The sequence below is a fragment of the Pogoniulus pusillus genome, chromosome Z (assembly GCF_015220805.1).
Source record: "Pogoniulus pusillus isolate bPogPus1 chromosome Z, bPogPus1.pri, whole genome shotgun sequence".
In the NCBI taxonomy this organism is placed as follows: Eukaryota; Metazoa; Chordata; class Aves; order Piciformes; family Lybiidae; genus Pogoniulus; species Pogoniulus pusillus.
The window spans coordinates 112714351-112733732 of NC_087309.1; the positions used below are offsets into that span (position 1 = coordinate 112714351).

The 19382-nt window shown below is 45.9% G+C and overlaps 1 protein-coding gene across 1 annotated transcript in view; it reads right to left on the reverse strand.

Moving 5' to 3' along the window:
• Window positions 1-3967: 3967 nt before the first annotated feature.
• ST8SIA4 (ST8 alpha-N-acetyl-neuraminide alpha-2,8-sialyltransferase 4) overlaps window positions 3968-19382 on the reverse strand; it is a 65134-nt gene continuing 49719 nt past the window's right edge. Inside the window, exon 5 of the mRNA XM_064140175.1 lies at window positions 3968-8848. Coding sequence (XP_063996245.1) covers window positions 8566-8848 — 283 coding nt within the window. The 3' untranslated portion in view covers window positions 3968-8565. The remainder of the gene's footprint in view (window positions 8849-19382) is intronic.

Consider the following 19382-nt stretch of genomic DNA (forward strand, 5'->3'; position numbering starts at 1 on the left):
CCTAGTTTCCAAATCGAGGGTGGAGTTGTACTTCTGCTTTTGCAGCATGATCAAGTCATTACGCTGACTGACTTAGTAGGCTTTAAAGTGCAGTGTGTGGTTTTTTGCTGTATTGCATAAGATTTCTTCTTTGAAACTTTGAGGTGTGCACAGAGATTAATTCTGTCCCTGTGCCGCTTTGAGGCTAACTGGAATATTTTAATGAAAAGATATTAGACCATTGGTGGTTAAAATGATGGTGAGGTCTGCAGCACTCATTGGTTTGCTGAGAGGGACAAAAAGCCAAAATGTCAACAATTTGTCCCACTCTGGTCTGTGAGGCTGCTTCTCTTCACCCTGCTCTAACATGTCTCTGCTGACCTTGGCTAACAAATGACAACGTGAGCTTTGCTGCTTGTTTTGTCTGTCTGGGAAAGGAGAAGGAGAGAGAGAGGGTAGCTTTGAGCCCCTTTTTGGCAGTTTCCTTTGGGAGGGAGTTTATATTTCTGTATTATTTCTAATGTGTATATAATGGTAAATACTTGTAAATATATTGCTTATATATTCTTGTTGATTTAGCTTCGCTGTAAATGCAGCTTCATCTTACTGCCAAGCTGTCGAGCTAGTCTGGTAAACTCCAGTAGTGGAGAGGAGAAAGTTTGTAGCCCATCACAGTCCCTCACTGGGTCTTACTCTCATGTGAACCACTCCAAATATTATATAATAGATTATAGTAATGGAGCATGATTATAAGCAGCTGCCTACCCCACCTGATTTGGGCTGGGGCCCCTCCTGCACAGTTGATGGAGCTCAGCCTGGTGTGCAGGTGTGGGAGCATAGTGTGATAAGAAGAATAACAAACAAGTGTTGGCCTTGATTTTCCACCTGGCTACCCTATCTGAAGAAAGGACAGATAGTGGACATCTTGTTAATGAGAAAAACAGGGTGGAGTTTATGCAGAGGACTGGGTTGTCCTTGCCTAATTATGACAATGTGCAGGTGTGTGCTCTATGCTCAAAGACCATATAATGAGAGTCAGAACAACCAATAGAGTCTCTGGCATAATTCTCATTGAGTTGGTCTGGAGTCTCTGTGGCATTGCTCTTGATCACACTAACTTCTGTGTAAGCTGTGGCCACGTTCCTGCAGCAACCAGATAGCTGCAACATGCAGGCACTTGAGGTCTCTGTCCAGATTGAGGAACGTGGCTGCTGCTTTCCCAGCTGCAGGCTCAACCCAAAGAGACATCGTGCACATTGCTGTCACACAGCCACATGGCCACGCACACAGAGGAGGCTTGGTATTGTACAGGGTTAACCCTCCAGGGGGAGTGACCTTGAACCTGACCCTAGGTGGTCTTGACCCCTCCCCAGAGGTGGGTCTGAACACCACCAGGTGATTCATGGTTAGCCCACTCCCCCTTCCTGTCTAAAGCTCTATAAAAGCAGGGGGACTTCCTGTTCTTGCTCTCTCTCTGTGCTCCCTACCTCCATGCCTCCCAGCATCACCATCCTGCTCCTGCTTCTCTTTTGTTTTACCATCTGGCCATCACCCACGAGGCTGACAAAACCTCTTACCATCAAAATCTGGTTGTATTTGCACATTCTGTATTTCCCCCCCCTTCCCTATACCTTTGTATCTTCCCTACTTCAGATACCTTTTAAATTCATTGTTAAACTTTTCTTCTTTTAAACTTCCACATCACAGTGAGATTATTTATTTGTCTGTGTTTACCTTTCATCTCTCTACATCTAATTTTCTTTCTTTGGGGTAAGAAGAGGGGAGAGGGAAGGGCACTCTAAAAAGTTGTTATTGGTTCTATCAAATACATTTGAGTCTCTGGGAATATAAATTAGAACTGAGACACTCACATTGCTGTCGCCCCTCACAGAAGATTCACAGAACAAAAAACACAGACAGCCCAAACCACTGCTCCTCCTCCTCCTCTGCTAACAAAGCAGAAGGACACTGGTGCAGCACACGTGGGATGCTCTGCAAGTTCGCAAGCACACACACGTCTGCAGATGCCCCCCAAACTGGCACTGCCCCTCTGCCTACCCAGCATGTTTACCACAATCCAGGGCCCTCTTGCCAGCCCTCAGGGTCTCTGGCTTGCTGGCTACTCCATCTCAATGTTCACTGCAAACCTACAGCACTTGCACCATGGCCTTCCACATTCATGGACCCCCCTTGGCACACCAGCTCACACCACATCTTCTGCCTGCCTTAAAAGTCACTCCTTACCCAAGGTCTCCTACTTGCTGACTGCTCCAATTTGAAGTTTGCTACTGATTACAGACACCCAATGCACACAGGGCTGGAGAGAACAGACACCACTCCAGCAGCTGGCATCAGGCACAAAATGCTGTGACCTGTGGTCCTGATCCAGCAGCTGGTGCTGAGCCCCTCATTTGTCTCACTCATCCTGGTGACCTGAAGAAGCTGCTGGCACTGAATCACAGAATCACAGAATCATGCAGGTTGCAAAATACAGTCACAGAATGGTTTATGTTGAAGGGACCTCAAAGACCATCCAGTTCCAACCTCCTGCCATAGGCAGGGACACCTTCCACTAGAACAGGTCATTCAAGGACTCATCCAACTTGGTCTTGAACATCTCCAGGGAGGGAGCAGCCACAACCTCCCTGGGAAATCTGTGTCACTGTTTCACCACCCTCACTGTAAAGAACTTCTTCCTAACATTTAGTTTAAATTTCCCCTCTTCCAGTTTAAACCCATTACTCCTCATCCTGTCATTACAAGAGCTTGTCAATAGTCCCTCCCCAGCCTTCCTTTAGACCCCCTTTAGATACTGGAAGGCTACTCCAAGGTCTCCTGGAAGCCTTCACTTCTCCAACTGTTTAAGATCACTGAGTCCATCCATAAATCTAACTCTGCTAAGTCAACCACTAAACCATGTCTTTAAGTCATGCATGGACACATCATTCTAAATACCTCCAGGACTCAACCATTTCCTTGGGCATCCTGTTCCAATGCTTTGCAACCCTTCTGGCAAATACATTTTTCCTAATATGCAATCTAAACCTCCCCTGCTGCAACTTGAGTCTGTTTCCTCTCATCACTGTTATTTGGGAAAAGAGATCCAACTGTCATCTCACTACAGCCTCCTCTTGGGTAGGTAGCTGTAGAGTGTGACTGGGACCCCACACTCACTCCAGCAGCTGACAACACAGGCCAGAGAAGCCCACGGCCCTGGTGTGACTATAGCAGTTAGCATCAAGCCCTTGTAAAACCTCCTGGCACCTGTCACCGAGTCCTTGCAGCACTCACACACACTGGATAGACAGTGAGGATACACAGATAAGTAGTTAGGAAAATCTTTTAATGAGGAATGAGAACAGACTGTGGTGATCAGTCACAGGGCTCAGCCAGACAAGCACACTGGCCAGCCACAGTCTATAGACGACCAGCCCCTTTTCTACCTCTCATTTCTTCCTCTCCGGCACACTGCCTCATCAGGTTGGACAGTCCTATCCAGATTCCCCTCCAACAACAGGACTCTCAGCTCTGCACTCTCATCAGCTGCAAAGTCCATTTTCTTGATAGCTGGTTTAGACAGTGTGACTGTTGAGGCTGGCTTCTTGTCATTGTCTCCAGGATGATATGCCTGTCAGGTTCATGTCTCCATATACATTATCTCCCCCTTTTCCCTTAGCATTCCATTTTACAGGACTTCTGATCAGATTACCTTAACAGAATACACGTTATTCCTACACCCTACCTATCCTTACCAATTAGTGTGACTGATAGTTTTAGCTCTTGTGGCTGCCTCCCTCACAATCTGTTGGTCGAGTTCATGTCTCTCTGTGTCCTTGTTTATGGCTTCATCCTTTCCTTAGTATCCCCTTTTGCGTTGAGACCAGAGACTGCAAAGAAGCAGGCAACCTCCTTCCATATATTCTTACGATGAGCATGTCATTGAAAAACATTCACAACTGTGTTACAAAAGAATCTGGAAAAGAGTATATATATTAAAAAACACAACCTTTTTTTTTTTTTATTATTATTTTACAGTTATACAAATAAAAAAACCGATCCCCATAACTGTACTCGAAATAACAGTTTCAAACATGACAATCCTGGTAGAGCACATCGTCGATAATTCAGACCACAGAAACAGTGTTACATATGCTCAGTAGCTGCTGTACTGTGCAGGAATGAAGCTCTCTGCGAACGCTCTTCCTTTAATTCATCTGCAGTTAGAACAGTTGTGCTTTTCCCTACATGAAGTAACAGTACTTGTAAATAAATAACGTGCCATTTCAGAGTCACATCCAGAAATTAGGTTAAGTCTAGATCCCCCACTACATCCTGGATGCCCCCTCCAGGAAAGTCGATGTAAAGAGTGCTCAGCACTTTGCTAACCCAACAATAAAAAAAAGGTACTGAACACGCTCCCCCTGCTCTCTTCCAAACTGCAGTCAGTCAGAGAACAGTCGCCAACGTCACGCACGTGTTGCTTGTGGCTTAATAAAAGAGGAGCACAGTCTTTAGTATACATCAAATTGTGTAAACCAGATGAGGTTTGAAAGATCTGGGAGATGTTGTATCTGCAGAGTGGCTCAGAGCTATGGGAGAAAAAGCTGCCCTGGAGCTGAAAATCTGACAATCAAATGTACTTATCTGTAGTTTTCCGTGAAATATGAAAGGCTGCCACAGAAACAGTAACATCTTGTTAACAAGCAACATACAATTAACTACAGCTCAACGACATTGAGTTGTTCAATTGAGAGGTGTCACAGCATTCAGGCAAACACACAGACTGCTGTCTTCATTTTCTTGTAACTTATGTTTAGGAACCACAGGTGCCAACTGTTACGACCTACGTGAGGGCGAATTTGAGGAACACTCAGCTGGTAGGCATTCTTCAGTTGTTCCTCACAAAGGCAGATAAAATTGCAGCATTAGGAATCCTTCTTCTTATCCTATCTACTTTGCATTAGTTGTCGATAATGTTGGATGATGAAAGCAGTCATTACAGTAAAGCCTGTTTATCTTTCCTCTGTTGTAGGCAGCATGGGACATGTGAATGTGTATGAAAAACAGAAAGTACCCAAGGCAACTATGGAGCCTTGAGGTGCTGACTGCCATCCTGTCAACTATCTGGAGGTGAAAATTACTCCCCTGTAAAGTCCTTGTACAGCAGCTAAGCCTTTGGTACTATGCCCTGGGTCACCTTATGTGAAAAAAAAAAGTCACACAGTGGATGTAGTTTGTCTTTCTTCATTCAAGGTCTAGAGTGCTTTAATGAAAAAAACAGAGATTCCCAGGGCAAAAGATAGCCAAGAGGTATAAGGGAAAGGTTAGGAAGCATCTCTGGAATGAGCCAGTAGTAAGAAGGCTAGCAACAGAGGCCATGTAACCTAACAGGAAAAGCTCTGGGCATCTTCCAGCTCAGGTAGCCCTACAGTAACCAGTAGCTGCTGCTCACCAACCATCTAAAACCAGACAATGTGCATCACAACAAACTGCACACTGGAGAGCCCTAGAATCTTTGGGCTCCATGTGCACACAGATCAAGAGAGACAAAGAGCAACAGAGTAAAATGACTCCCAGTGTTTGCAAAAAGCTTCAAAGATTACAACTGCTATTTGCTTCAGAGGGCGGTTTGAAATCTACCACTCACCACATTACACTTTGGCTCAGAATGAAGCTGAAGTGGGTGAGATGGGCTGGTAAAGAGTCCTGTGCTTCCAGTAGGAAGGCACACCTGGGTGCCTGCTTGAGGGGATAATTGCAATGAGAAGGAAGAGTATGGATGATGGCAGAGAGCCAAGAGAGCATGGCTCATGGTGCTAGAAGTGCACAGTATGGAAGGTGGAACATCTAGAAGACAGGAGGTTAAGGCCAAGTTTGAGAAGGTATGGGCAAACTCTTTTTAAGAAGTGAGTGCTACTGTCATGTCTTGAAGTCGAGCCAACTGGGACAAGCCTTGCCCTGTATCACTCTGCTTTATCAGATTCAGTGATAGGGACTCCACGGCTTGTGTACTAAAACTAACCTCACTTGCACAGAATCAAATGTAAAGCCTCCAAAACAGAGTAAAAAATACTGCTGCTGACTTCTAAAGGCAAACTTTCTCATCGGTCTTCCTCTCTACAGGTCATTGTTTTCATTTACTCAGTTACTCAAGTAATACATATACATGTATTTAATTATCACAGGAATTAGATTGTCTCCATCTAGTCTGCTGTCAGAGAAACACCCAACTGGTGTGCTAAAACCTTTCTTGAAATAAAAACATTGCCTGTCAGTTAATGCTTTAATTTACTTGAGTTCCTTTTTGTGTTGATGGCCTGATACTAGAAAGAAGAAAAGACATTCCCTGAAGGAAAGGTGAACTGATGGTTCTCTGGGCTTCTGTGTGGCTGGCACCTTTATCTCAACAGAAATTCTGTCACTGCATATAAAATATGTTTTAGAAGATCAAGCAGCAGCAAAAGCCTAAGAGAAAGATCAGGAATATTCCCACCTTTCAAAGAAACGACCTTGTCTAAAACTACAAGTTTACACAGTGTACAAATAACACCTTCTGGCTTAGCAACAACAAGTCAGACACATCCCACTCTGCACTGTTGCTTAGTTCCTTGTGATGCCTTGGTTTCAGCTGGAACCACATTAGAACCACATCCCACACCTTGACATACAGCCAAAATAAACTACCCTGGGTAGGACAGGCTGGTGAATAAGGAAAGAAACTGCTGTATTCTGGATAGAGCAGAATGACTTCCAATTTTCCTTAAAATCTGGGGGGGAAAAAAACCCTCTCTGCTGCTAAACTTTCAGCTGCTAAATTAACATCATCACAGACATCTAGTCATGCAGGACAAAATACTTGTGAACTCAGGCAGAAAAATGGGTAATTAAAGTCACTTTCAGCTAGTAAAAGTTTGTCAGTGTTGTGCTACATACCAAGCTGCTCAAGCTAGATCAAAACCTGATGGATACAGTGCATGTATCATATTTGCATGTGGAGAAGCCATGTAGAGCTGAAGATAACAAGGGAACACTCATACACTGCATCCACATGCCTTGTCCTCAGCCTTGCCAGACACGAGAACGGTGGAACCACAGCCTTATTTATCTACCCGCTCCACTAGTGCTAAAGCTTAATACATGCAGACAGGTCCTGTATCTTAGTATTTGCTGAACTAATATGCCACTCCTACCGACCTTCCTGTAATTTCTTGTTCTCTCTTTTTTCCAAAGTAGAGAGTGAAAGAATTCTTGGTTTCACAGGTAAAAAAAGAACACTGCTTAGAAAAGTCACTGAGATAATGCAGCTCTCAGTTATTTTTTCAGTCATCACGCACCAGAGTATCAAGCTCATATAAAAGAGGTATTTTAGAGATTGTCCAACACCACCAATGGAAATGACAATTTTCAGAAGAGCTGTTTAATCTGCAGTTGTTTTCCATTTAATTGGTGAGGTCGTTCTTTTCTTCAGACGTGTTCCAGTGTCACCTGAGATTCTTTAGACCTTGTATTCTCCTTTCAGTCGGGCATAACAACTGTGTGTTGGTATTTGTATGTATGAAACAGTGTATTTACTCCTGCAGAGTCCATAGAGAGGCTTTGCTTTGAGATTCTTAATTTAAAACATCTAAGTAACCTAAGGAATATGTCCCTTCAGCATAAAAGAAACACACTACTAAATTTACACTGTTTCTTTAAGGAAAGGAAAAAAAACCCAAGTAATCTTTGGTACCAAAAATAAGAGACCTTTCCCATGTATCTTCAAATCTGAGCATGACAGAAAAAAAAACACCTTTAAAAATGGATCAAAGTGACCTCTGAGTAGTCCATGTAGTGGGCACTGACAGTGGTAGCTAGAAAAGCAACTGGGACATGAAGGGTTGTGTGACAGCAGGATACAGCACACCAATGACTGGTAAAGTATTTCATGTTTCCCACCACCCTCTCACTCTTACAAATCCTTCTCCTAGGACAGTTACATCAGATGTACACTTTTAATTACTCATAACATCCTCAAAATCCTTTAAGGGCTCCAGTATTTAAAAGCAACAAAACTTAACCAACAGTAAGAAAAAACAGCAACAAGAGCTGAGGTTATAATGCAAGATCAGAAGCTGTCCTCTGACTGAAGGCATTAACTGATTTGCTCAATCTTATGGACTTCACTTTCTCTACTCAATTCCATCACAACCTTTCTTGTCAAAGCCTTGTTTTCAGTTTGCTCACAGAAGTAGACCTCTCGTGGGGATTTCTTTTGTGGGCTGACCACAGTGGCAAGTCAGCAGGTTGTAATTTTTCTTCTTTAATTCAAGATATGTTTGTCATTGGGTCCTGTAAACACTACTGAGTATACATTCAAGCTTTGTTCTTAGAGAAAGTGGCACTTACTTGAGCCCTCGCAATCAGCTCATCTTAGTTACAGAGCACTTTGCAGGTCTAACAGCTGGTTATGTACTTCTGATAAAATTCCTTTTTCCTGATGGCTTAGTGGATAGGAAAACATATCCTCACCAGGATCTCAATGCCATTCCACAACATCCTCATGACCAAGCCTGTATCCTGCACTTCTTATCATACTTCACATGTGCTTTATTGCTTTATGCATGTCCCCGTTGTTAATTTCAGCGCTCCTTTGCTGTGTAATACATACAACGTCTTAAACTCTAATGGCATCCTGTGAGGACTGGAGTTAGAAAAGTAGCGATACTTCAGGTCGTCGTAATAGTGATACTTGACTGGTTTTCCACGTAAATCCTTTGGGAATGGCCAAAATCCATACAGGTGTATTTCATCACAGAATCTGGTGGCAAGCGTATACATAAGCAGGCCTGTGCTGGGTCGTTTGATGCGGACCTTGTTTGTCAGCCAATAGCTGCAAATAAACAGAAAGTGCATTAGGAGACTACTCACACTTCACAGGAATAAATCCTGCAAGCCTTCTTTTCCCTGTTATGCAATCACTTTACCCTATTACACAACAACGACAACAAAAAAAGGCAGCAAAACTTTCTTTCTTATCTCTTGAGATCACAAATGGTGACACTGTTTTGGCACATCTCGACTCCACCTAGAAGAAAAGCAGTATCTTAATTCAGCAGGGTGCTGGAGAAAAGATTACCAACCAATTCAGTCTTCAACCCTAACAAGAGATCAGTTAACTGACCCTCAGACAGATCAGATAAGAGTCTCCTGATAGACACTTCGACCTCTTGCAGTACCCAGTTCGCCTTATCAAGTCAGCCTTAAAACTAATACTTGATAGGCCTAATGGTTACCTCACAGCTTATTTGTCTAAAGAGAAAGTAAATGGGAATAATAAACAGATCAAGTTAAGAATATAACTGTCAGAAGTAAACAGAAGTGAAACTCTAATTTCTTTGCTTTGTATTAAATCACAGGATCACAGGGTGTTAGGGGTTGGAAGGTACCCAAAGAGATCATCAAGTCCAACCCCCCCTGCCAGAGCAGGAACATACAACCTAGCTCAAGTCACAGAGGAATGTATCCAGACAGGCCTTGAAAGTCTCCAGAGAAGGAGACTCCACAACCTCTCTGGGGAGCCTGTTGCAGTGTTCTGTGACCCTCACAGTAAAAAAGTTTATCCTTGTGTTGAGGTGGAACCTCCTGTGCTGCATCTTATATCCATAGCTCCTTGTCCTATTACAAGGAGCAAGGGAGAAGAGTCTGTTCCCCTACTCCTGACAATCTTGCTGCCTGCTAATGGTAGTGTGGTGGAGGGGCAGCAGCCCCAAAGCTGAGGCTTCACCATGCCTCTACATGCCCGGACATGTTCTTCTGCCAGGACCCACGAGGCAGCAAACAGATTGTGTAACACACACATGTCCAGCCCGTGTGCCCCTGAGGTCCAGGCAGGTAATCCCCTATTGGGAGGTCCAGACATGTCTCTACTGCCTACTGGGGCAAGGTTTGGCTTATGGCCAACCTGATTGGTCATTTTAGATGTCCAACGAGCCACGAATCTCGGCCCAGAGCCTATAAAGAGGGGTGCATAGCAGCACCACGTGGTCAGACCGTCCAGAGGTTCAAACCGTTCAGAAGCTCAGAGCATTTAGACTCAGCTCTGATCCACAGCAGCACCCTGCTGCCCTGACCTGCTTGCATGGCCTAGACACAGGATCAGGCCTTACTCACTTGCAAGCATTACAGAGGCTCAGACCTCATGCATTGATCTCAAGGCGCAGCCAAGCTACGTGTGAATCCTTTGAGAAGCAGAGCACATTCATGCCTGCACCATACGTATATGGGGAGCCGAGAACCCCCTGCCTAAGCCTAGAGCTATCTTGATTAATCTACGGAGCTCGTCTCCATGCAGCACGGCATAGACCCTGCTTGCCCGGCATAGATATTGCTTGCCAGCTATTCTGTAACTCTGGAAAGACCCAGGGCCAGCAGACCCCTTTCCAGATGGTCTGCAAACCTGCAAACACAGCCTGCTAGCTGCCAGATCGTGTAAGAGGCTACATGGACAAATCCTTCTCCTGCACCTGGAATTCCTGCCAGCTGATCATCCCTGGACACACACAGCATCCAGAAGCCGCAGCACCGAGGCAGAGCCCACTTCACCCCAGGAGAGAAGGTTGGAGAAATACTGTTACCCCAGAGACTGGGAAACTTTATCATCCCTTGCAAGCCAGGACAGACTCCAGCTGCAAAGACCCCAATACTGGGCACACGCTGAGACAGAATCCCGGGAGGGTGATTAATAATTAATACTCAAGAGCAGCACCTAAGTAAGCTTTGATTCTTTTGTAATATAATTTGTCTCTATCTGAAGAGCACACACAGTTTCAGCCCTTGCTGGGCAAACACTAGAGTTGTTAAGAGGCATTAAGCCTAAGAAAATATTTCTCTCTGTCAATAATTGTTAATAATTTGATATTTCCACTTAACAATCAATCCCTGTAAATATATATCCCAAGCTATTTTCATAACCTTGCATAAGAACCTTGATTTCATAGTGGTTGGGGGTGGTATAAATTTGTAAATATTAATTTTAATAAATAATTTTATAAAAAATCAAAACCGCCTCAAATTAATTTCTCACCTCCCCCTAACAGGGGAGGAATAGAGAAACCCCTCCACAACAGGTAGTTTCCAGAAAAGCAAAATCTCACAGTAATAACTCTAGAAAGGTTTTGTTTTCTACTCACCCATTCACAAATCTGACTGAAACTATGAGACAAATTAAGCCATGTCTGGTTGGGAGTTTAGAAGTCACAGAGGGTGACAGGTGCAAGTGGTGTGTCTATACAGAAGGGACATGGGAACTGAACTTCATCCCAGCATGTTGTGCTGGTTTGAGCCTAGCTGGGATATTTTAGTGAGAGGAATTAGACTATAGGCTGGGCAAAGGAAACAATAGTGATGTCTACTTCACTCATAGGCTTGCTGAGATGTATAAAAACAAGAACACAAACACAGATGACAGAGCTGCTCTCTGGCTCTGGCTGCATGCACTTCTCTCCCTAAGCTGCTGTATGTGTAACTAATCCTTCTGCTTCCTAACCCTCCTGGCCAATTCTCCAAATTCACCTTGCATGTAAGGCAAAGTCTGGGATAAGGTAGAGGGGTGGAAAGAAGGTGGAAGTGTAGTTGGGAGCCCCTCCTGGGGACTCAGGTTTCTGGAAGGGCTGTTGTGTTCCTGTATTCCTTTTTTTACATGCATATTTCTGTCTGTAGCTGTATATGATATGTTGTAAATACCTGCTTGTATATTGTGCTAAGCTGTGAATATAAAGCTTCAGTCTAATTTCCATCTCGGCTGAATCTATCACAGTATCACAGTATCATCAGGGTTGGAAGAGACCTCACAGATCATCAAGTCCAACCCTTTACCACAGAGCTCAAGGCTAGACCATGGCACCAAGTGCCACGTCCAACCTTGCCTTGAAGTGCCCCAGGGATGGCGTGATTTTCACAACAGTGGTGGAGGGGGGGTGAGTAACACCCAAACTGTCCCACATGTACTTCACATTGGTCCCTTGAAAATCTATTACCATTTCTTTATATCCCTAGTCTTTAAAAAAAACAAACACCTTCATTACAATAGTGCCATCTTATTACTGTCAAAATGCTTCTTAGAATCATAGAATCAGTCAGGGTTGGAAGAGACCACAAGGATCATACAGTACCAACTGCTCTGCCATGGGCAGGGACAACCTACCCTAGATCAGGCTGGCCACAGCCTCATCCAGCCTGGCCTTAAACACCTCCAGGGATGGGGCCTCAACCACCTCCCTGGGCAACCCATTCCAGCCTCTCACCACTCTCATGCTCAACAACTTCCTCCTCACGTCCAGGCTGAATCTCCCCACCTCCAGCTTTGTTCCATTCCCCCCAGTCCTGTCACTCCCTGAGAGCCTAGTGAAAGCGATGTCACAAGTGATGCTTGTCTAAGTGGCATTTGTCTCTTCAAAACACACAGTTGGGCTACATTCAGTATTAGATAATTACACACACTAATCTGCAATGCAGTATCTACAGATCCCACAGGATTTCTAAGTAGAAATGACATTAGAATATGACTGTGTATATGTCAATGGATTTTACTCCCTTTCTCTGCACAGCATGGAGTCTGAGGAAACACATTATAAACCCGAGTAACTCTGCCGACTATACACCAATCTGAGCAGCAAGTTTACGTCTAAGTAAACCCACTCCTACACACCTGTCTGTCGCTGAAATTCTGTCCTTTCTGCAACCATCACATGGAGAGAGCACTTCTAGAAAGAGTTTTCTGAGAAATCTTGCATGGTATCTGAAAAGCTAAAACACTAGCATTAACAGCAAGGTGGGGGAAAAGAACTGCGACAAAGAAAACAAAACATTCCGGTGTTAGGAGCAACTGCGTCAGTGGAAGAAGTCAGAGGATGTATGTCACAGTATCACAGTATCACCAAGGTTGGAAGAGACCTCACAGATCATCAAGTCCAACCCTTTACCACAGAGCTCAAGGCCAGACCATGGCACCAAGTGCCACGTCCAATCCTGCCTTGAACAGCTCCAGGGACGGCGACTCCACCACCTCCCTGGGCAGCCCATTCCAGTGTCCAATGACTCTCTCAGTGAAGAACTTTCTCCTCACCTCCAGCCTACATCTCCCCTGGTGCAGCTTGAGGCTGTGTCCTCTTGTTCTGGTGCTGGCCACCTGAGAGAAGAGAGCAACCTCCTCCTGGCCACAACCACCCCTCAGGTAGTTGTAGACAGCAATAAGGTCACCCCTGAGCCTCCTCTTCTCCAGGCTAAACAATCCCAGCTCCCTCAGCCTCTCCTCATAGGGCTGTGCTCAAGGCCTCTCACCAGCCTCGTTGCCCTTCTCTGGACATGCTCAAGCATCTCAATGTCCCTCCTAAACTGAGGGGCCCAGAACTGAACACAGCACTCAAGGTGTGGTCTAACCAGTGCAGAGTACAGGGGCAGAATGACCTCCCTGCTCCTGCTGACCACACCATTCCTGATGCAGGACAGGATGTCACTGGCTCTCTTGGCCACCTGGGCACACTGCTGGCTCATCTTCAGGTGGGTATCAATCAGCACCCCCAGATCCCTCTGTGTTTGGCTGCTCTCCAGCCACTCCGACCCCAGCCTGTATCTCTGCATGGGGTTGTTGTGGCCAAAGTGCAGCACCCTGCACTTGGAGCTATTGAATGCCATCCCCTTGGACTCTGCCCATCTGTCCAGGCGGTCAAGGTTCCGCTGCAGAGCCCTTCTGCCCTCCAACCCAGTCACATCTGCCCCCAGCTTAGTGTCATCTGCAAACTTGCTGATGACTGACTCCATGCCCTCATCCAGATCATCTATGAAGATGTTAAAGAGGATGGGGCCCAGGACTGATCCTTGTGTCCTTTCAGTTGCAATCAAAGTATACTGTAGAGCAGGGACAAGACACAGAGAAACATGACAGAGGCTGACAGAAGAATAAAGTAATTCCATATGAGAAAAGACTAAACAGAGAAGCTTGAGAAAAAGAGGGATATGGCAGAAAGCTCCCAAATCATGTTGTGTGTAAAGAAGGCAAGTGGGAATTTAGTGGCTACTTTAACATGAGCAGTGTGACATAAAGGATATGGACATGGTGGAGTTGTTCAGTAACAGGTCTAACACAAATGGATGGAAGTACTTCTTTACACACAGTGGAACTGATTCCACCAGTGTTTTGGATGGCAATAGCCAACTGACTATGATGTAGCATGAGATACCTGCGTGAGTGATGCTTAGAATTCTTGACAACTACTGTGGGAACTCTGGGGGAGAGTTGTGCTGATTAATGCCCTTCTTATAATGGTGATCTTGGGCCACAGGTAATTTGTTGCAACATCAATGCTAAAAAAAATTGTTTTTTTTTCTACATCCAGTTGGCAGCTGTCACTAGTGGTGTTCCCCAAGGATCAGTGTTGGGCCTGGGCCTGTTCAACATCTTTATTGATGATCTGGATGAAGAGATTGAGTCCAGCATCAGTAAGTTTGCAGATGACACCAAGCTAGGAGCAGGTGTCCATTTGCTGGAGGGTAGGAGAGCCCTGCAGAGGGATCTAGACAGGCTGGATGGGTGGGCAGAGGTCAATGGGATGAGATTGAATATGGCCAAGTGCAGGGTTCCACATTTTGACTGCAACAACCCCAAGCAGTGCTACAGGCTGGGGACAGAGTGGCTGCAGAGAAGCCAGGAAGAAAGAGACCTGGGGGTACTGGTAGATAGTAGCTGAAGATGAGCCAGCAGTGTGCCCAGATGGCCAAGAGAGCCAATGGCATCCTGGCCTGCATCAGGAACAGTGTGGCCAGTAGGACAAGGGAGGTTATTCTGCCCCTGTACTCAGCACTGGTCAGACCACACCTTGAGTACTGTGTCCAACTCTGGGCCACTCAATTCAAGAGAGATGTTGAGGTGCTGGAATGTGTCCAGAGAAGGGCAACGAAGCTGGTGAGGGGCCTGGAGCACAAACCATATGAGGAGAGGCTGAGGGAGCTGGGGGTGTTTAGCCTAGAGGAGAGGAGGCTCAGGGGTGACCTCATTGCTGTCTACAACTACCTGAAGGGAGGCTGTAGCCAGGTGGGGTTGGTCTCTTCTGCCAGGCAACCAGCAACAGAACAAGGAGACACAGTCTCAAGCTGTGCCAGGGGAGGTCTAGGCTGGATGTTAGGAGGAAGTTGTTGGCAGAGAGAGTGATTGGCATTGGAATGGGCTGCCCAGGGAGGTGGTGGAGTCGCCGTCCCTGGAGGTGTTTAAGAAAAGCCTGGATGAGGCACTTAGTGCCATGGTCTGGTTGATTATGATTGGACAGGGCCAAGTGCTAGATTGGATTGGATGATCTTGGAGGTCTCTTCCAACCTGGTTGATTCTATGAGTCTGTGATTCTATTCCTTTAATATAATTATCAGAAATCCCTACTATGCTTCCACTCTGAACAGAATGCACTCCAACGTTACCAGAGCTTGTTCTCCTGATTGTTTGCTGTACCCAGCTAAAAGAATTAAACTGCATCAATACACCCCAATAGGTGTGTTCAACTACCTCAGCAGAAGCCCTCCATCAAAAAAGCTGGTAGCTTAGCAGCAGTTTTTATGATAGCCAGATAAAGTAGCTGCAAAATAGTGAATTTTCTTTGGGAATTTACCCAAGCAGTAAGAGAAGGAGAGATTGAGAGGCTTGGGTCTATTTAGCTTGGATAAAGAGCTGCCTGAGAGGGGATCTGATTAATCCTGACTGACATCTAAAGTGTGACAGTCAAGAGGATGGGGCCAGACTCTTTTCAGTGGTTCCAAGTGACAGGCAATGGGCACAAACTGGAACCCAGGAGGTTCCACCTAAATATAAGGAAAAACTCCTTTCCTGTAATGGTGCGGGTTCCCTGGAGGAGGCTGCCCAGAGAGCTTGTGGAGTGTCTCTCTGGAGAGATAACAAACCTGTCAGGACACTGTGATCCTGGGCCATCTGCCATGGTGGCCCTACTTTAGGATGGAGGTTGGATTTGATGATCTCTGAGGTCCCTTCCAACTCCCACTTCTCTGTGATTCTGTGTTTCTGTGGCTTCATAAAATGTGTTAAATAGGAGCCGTCAGTTGACCAGTAGTAGTATTGACTAAAAGACACAAACTGTTAAAGTTCACTAACAAAGGAGAGCAGTTGAAGCACCTTCTTAAGCGTTTGCTAAGCTGCTAACCATGGGAGCACATGCCACAGGGTAAACACTTGACATCTCCTCTGACTTTTCTTCTAAGCCTCTACGTAGGCACCTGGCACTGTTAAGACCACAAGCTAGGCAAGAGGGATCTAATTAAAAAGACACTTTTATGGTCTGAGACTCAGCATCCCCTTTCTCTAGATGCTAGCTAACATAAATTGCCCAGACTCAGAAGGAATGAAGCCTTTGCTCAGGCTTTCACATCTTCACTGGGATTACATCAATAACACGAACAACTCTTCAACTGACTTCCTCAATTTATGTGAGTGTACTGATTAAATATGCATTCTTTGTCCTCTTCTTACTGAGATAGACCCTGGTCAGGAGGCTGCACAAGGAACTGGGAGTGCAAAAGAAAGCGCGAACAGTAACACTGGGAGAGTGAAAGCAAGTGTGAAAACACTGCTGTGTGTTTGCACAAGATCTGCTTTACAGCTTTCAACAAACGACATTTTCAAGTAGCACTTTGCACTTCCCCTTACTCTCTTGAGCATGCATACTGAATTTAAAACAGCTCTCTCTCTCTACAGTGAAATCCAGAAAGAAATTCACTGATGGCTAGTTAGTAGGCACTGACATTAGGCATAGTCTATTTATTTGACTGTATCAATATTTGCTGTGAATTACAACTGCTGTGCTAGCTTCGTGGAATCACCACTCACCACCCAGCACCCTTTCCTGTGCAGAAGTGGAGTAAAGCAGGTATCTTGACTGTGTGTGTCAGCTGGTGTCTGCACAATAGGGAAAGAATACAGATTTGGTACAACATTTTTGCAGATGACACCAAGCTGGGGGCAGATGTGGCTGGGTTGGAGGGCAGAAGGGCTCTGCAGCGGGACCTTGACCACCTGGACAGATGGGCAGAGTCCAAGGGGATGGCATTCAATAGCTCCAAGTGCAGGGTGCTGCACTTTGGCCACAACAACCCCATGCAGAGATACAGGCTGGGGTCGGAGTGGCTGGAGAGCAGCCAGACAGAGAGGGATCTGGGGGTGCTGATTGATACCTGCCTGAACATGAGCCAGCAGTGTGCCCAGGTGGCCAAGAGAGCCAGTGGCATCCTGGCCTGCATCAGGAATGGTGTGGTCAGCAGGAGCAGGGAGGTCATTCTGCCCCTGTACTCTGCACTGGTTAGACCACACCTTGAGTGCTGTGTTCAGTTCTGGGCCCCCCAGTTTAGGAGGGACATTGAGATGCTTGAGCGTGTCCAGAGAAGGGCGACGAGGCTGGTGAGAGGCCTTGAGCACAGCCCTACGAGGAGAGGCTGAGGGAGCTGGGATTGGTTAGCCTGGAGAAGAGGAGGCTCAGGGGTGACCTTATTGCTGTTTACAACTACCTGAGGGGTGGTTGTGGCCAGGGGGAGGTTGCTCTCTTCTCTCAGGTGGCCAGCACCAGAACAAGAGGACACAGCCTCAGGCTGCGCCGGGGAGATTTAGGCTGGAGGTGAGGAGAAAGTTCTTCACTGAGAGAGTCATTGGACACTGGAATGGGCTGCCCGGGGAGGTGGTGGAGTCGCCGTCCCTGGGGCTGTTCAAGGCAGGATTGGACGTGGCACTTGGTGCCATGGTCTGGCCTTGAGCTCTGTGGTAAAGGGTTGGACTTGATGATCTGTGGGGTCTCTTCCAACTTTGGTGATACTGTGATACTGTGATTTTCAGCAACCCAGAGGGGGCAGACATAGAGCCCTGCCTGAATTATCTTGCTCCTCCCCACACAGGAGAGGTGGGATGAGCAGCAGGACAATCAGACTCCAGCACGCACCAAACTGTTGCCTGGGGACTCCTCCAGGTCCTCTCCACTGTCAGACAGCAAACAATCTGAGGTTGCAATGCATGAAAGAGATATCTGTATGGGAATAATCTAAGAGTGAGCAGTTGATTTATTTTTTTGGTAAGAGACACTTCTACAGTAGTCATGGACTAAAAGAAGTAGCCTTTCACTTCTGCTGACAGGGGTTTGGAACTGAGTGTATGAAACTGCTGTGACACACAGACATATGATGAAAGAAGGCATCTTTAGCCTTTCTTACAGTGGATTAGAGCTGAGTGTGTGAAAATGGGAGTGAAAGTGACTCCCTAACACTAGTAATACAGGAACAACTATGTCTAGTGTGATTGTTCCCTGTTAAAATGCATCTTGGAGAACTGAACTAAGTTTGGGGGAGATCTAATGATTAAAGATAAAATGAAGGTATACTGTAACTAGTGGAGGCTGAACTAAAAATTAGACAATGGCTGGCTCTGTCTGGAAAATGGAACTCCACTTACTAGTGACAGGACAAGAGGGTATGGTCTGAAGCTGTGCCAGAGAAGGTTTAGTTTGGATATTAGGAAGCACTTCCTCATGGAAAGGGTGATTAGGCACTGGAATGGACTGCCCAGGGAGGTGGTGCAGTTGCCATCCCTGGAGGTCTTTAAGAAAAGACTGGATGTGGCACTTGGTGGTATGGCTCAGCTGATGACGTGGTGTTGGGTCACAGGCTGCACTTGGTGATCTCAGAGGTGCTTTCCACCCTCGGTGATCCTGCGATTTACAATTCAATGCTATGTTATAACTGATGTTGTCTTGCTGCTGACATGAAAAATGTGATGAAGTTCTGTGTGTTGATGTTTTCATGACTTGGCAAAAACATGTTCAGTAAAAGTGTGTAATAAGAGGGGATATGTAAACCCCATGTATTGAAGAGACACGGATGTGGATGAGCAGGAAGGTGTACAGATCATAGAGTCACAGAGTTATTTTGCTTGGAAAACATTTGTGCATCTGAGAACCTGTATCAGAATTCCTCAGGCCCATTCAACACTCCTTCAACAGCTTCCAGAGACCAAGGTCACTTTTCATAGAACCATAGAATCAATCAGGTTGGAAGAGACCTCCAAGATCATCCAGTCCAAAGCAGCACCCAGCCCTATCCAGTCAACCAGACCATGGCACTAAGTGCCTTATCCAGGCTTCTCTTGAACACCTCCAGGAACAGCAACTCCACCACCTCCCTGGGCAGCCCATTCCAATGCCAATCACTCTCCCTGGTAACAGCTTCCTCCTAATATCCAGCCTAGACTTTCCCCGGCACAACTTGAGCCTGTGTCCCCTTGTTCTGTTGCTAGTTGCCTGGCAGAAGAAACCAACCCCCAACTGGCCACAATGTCCCTTCAGGTAGTTGTAGACAGCAATGAGGTCACCCTGAGCCTCCTCTTCTCCAGG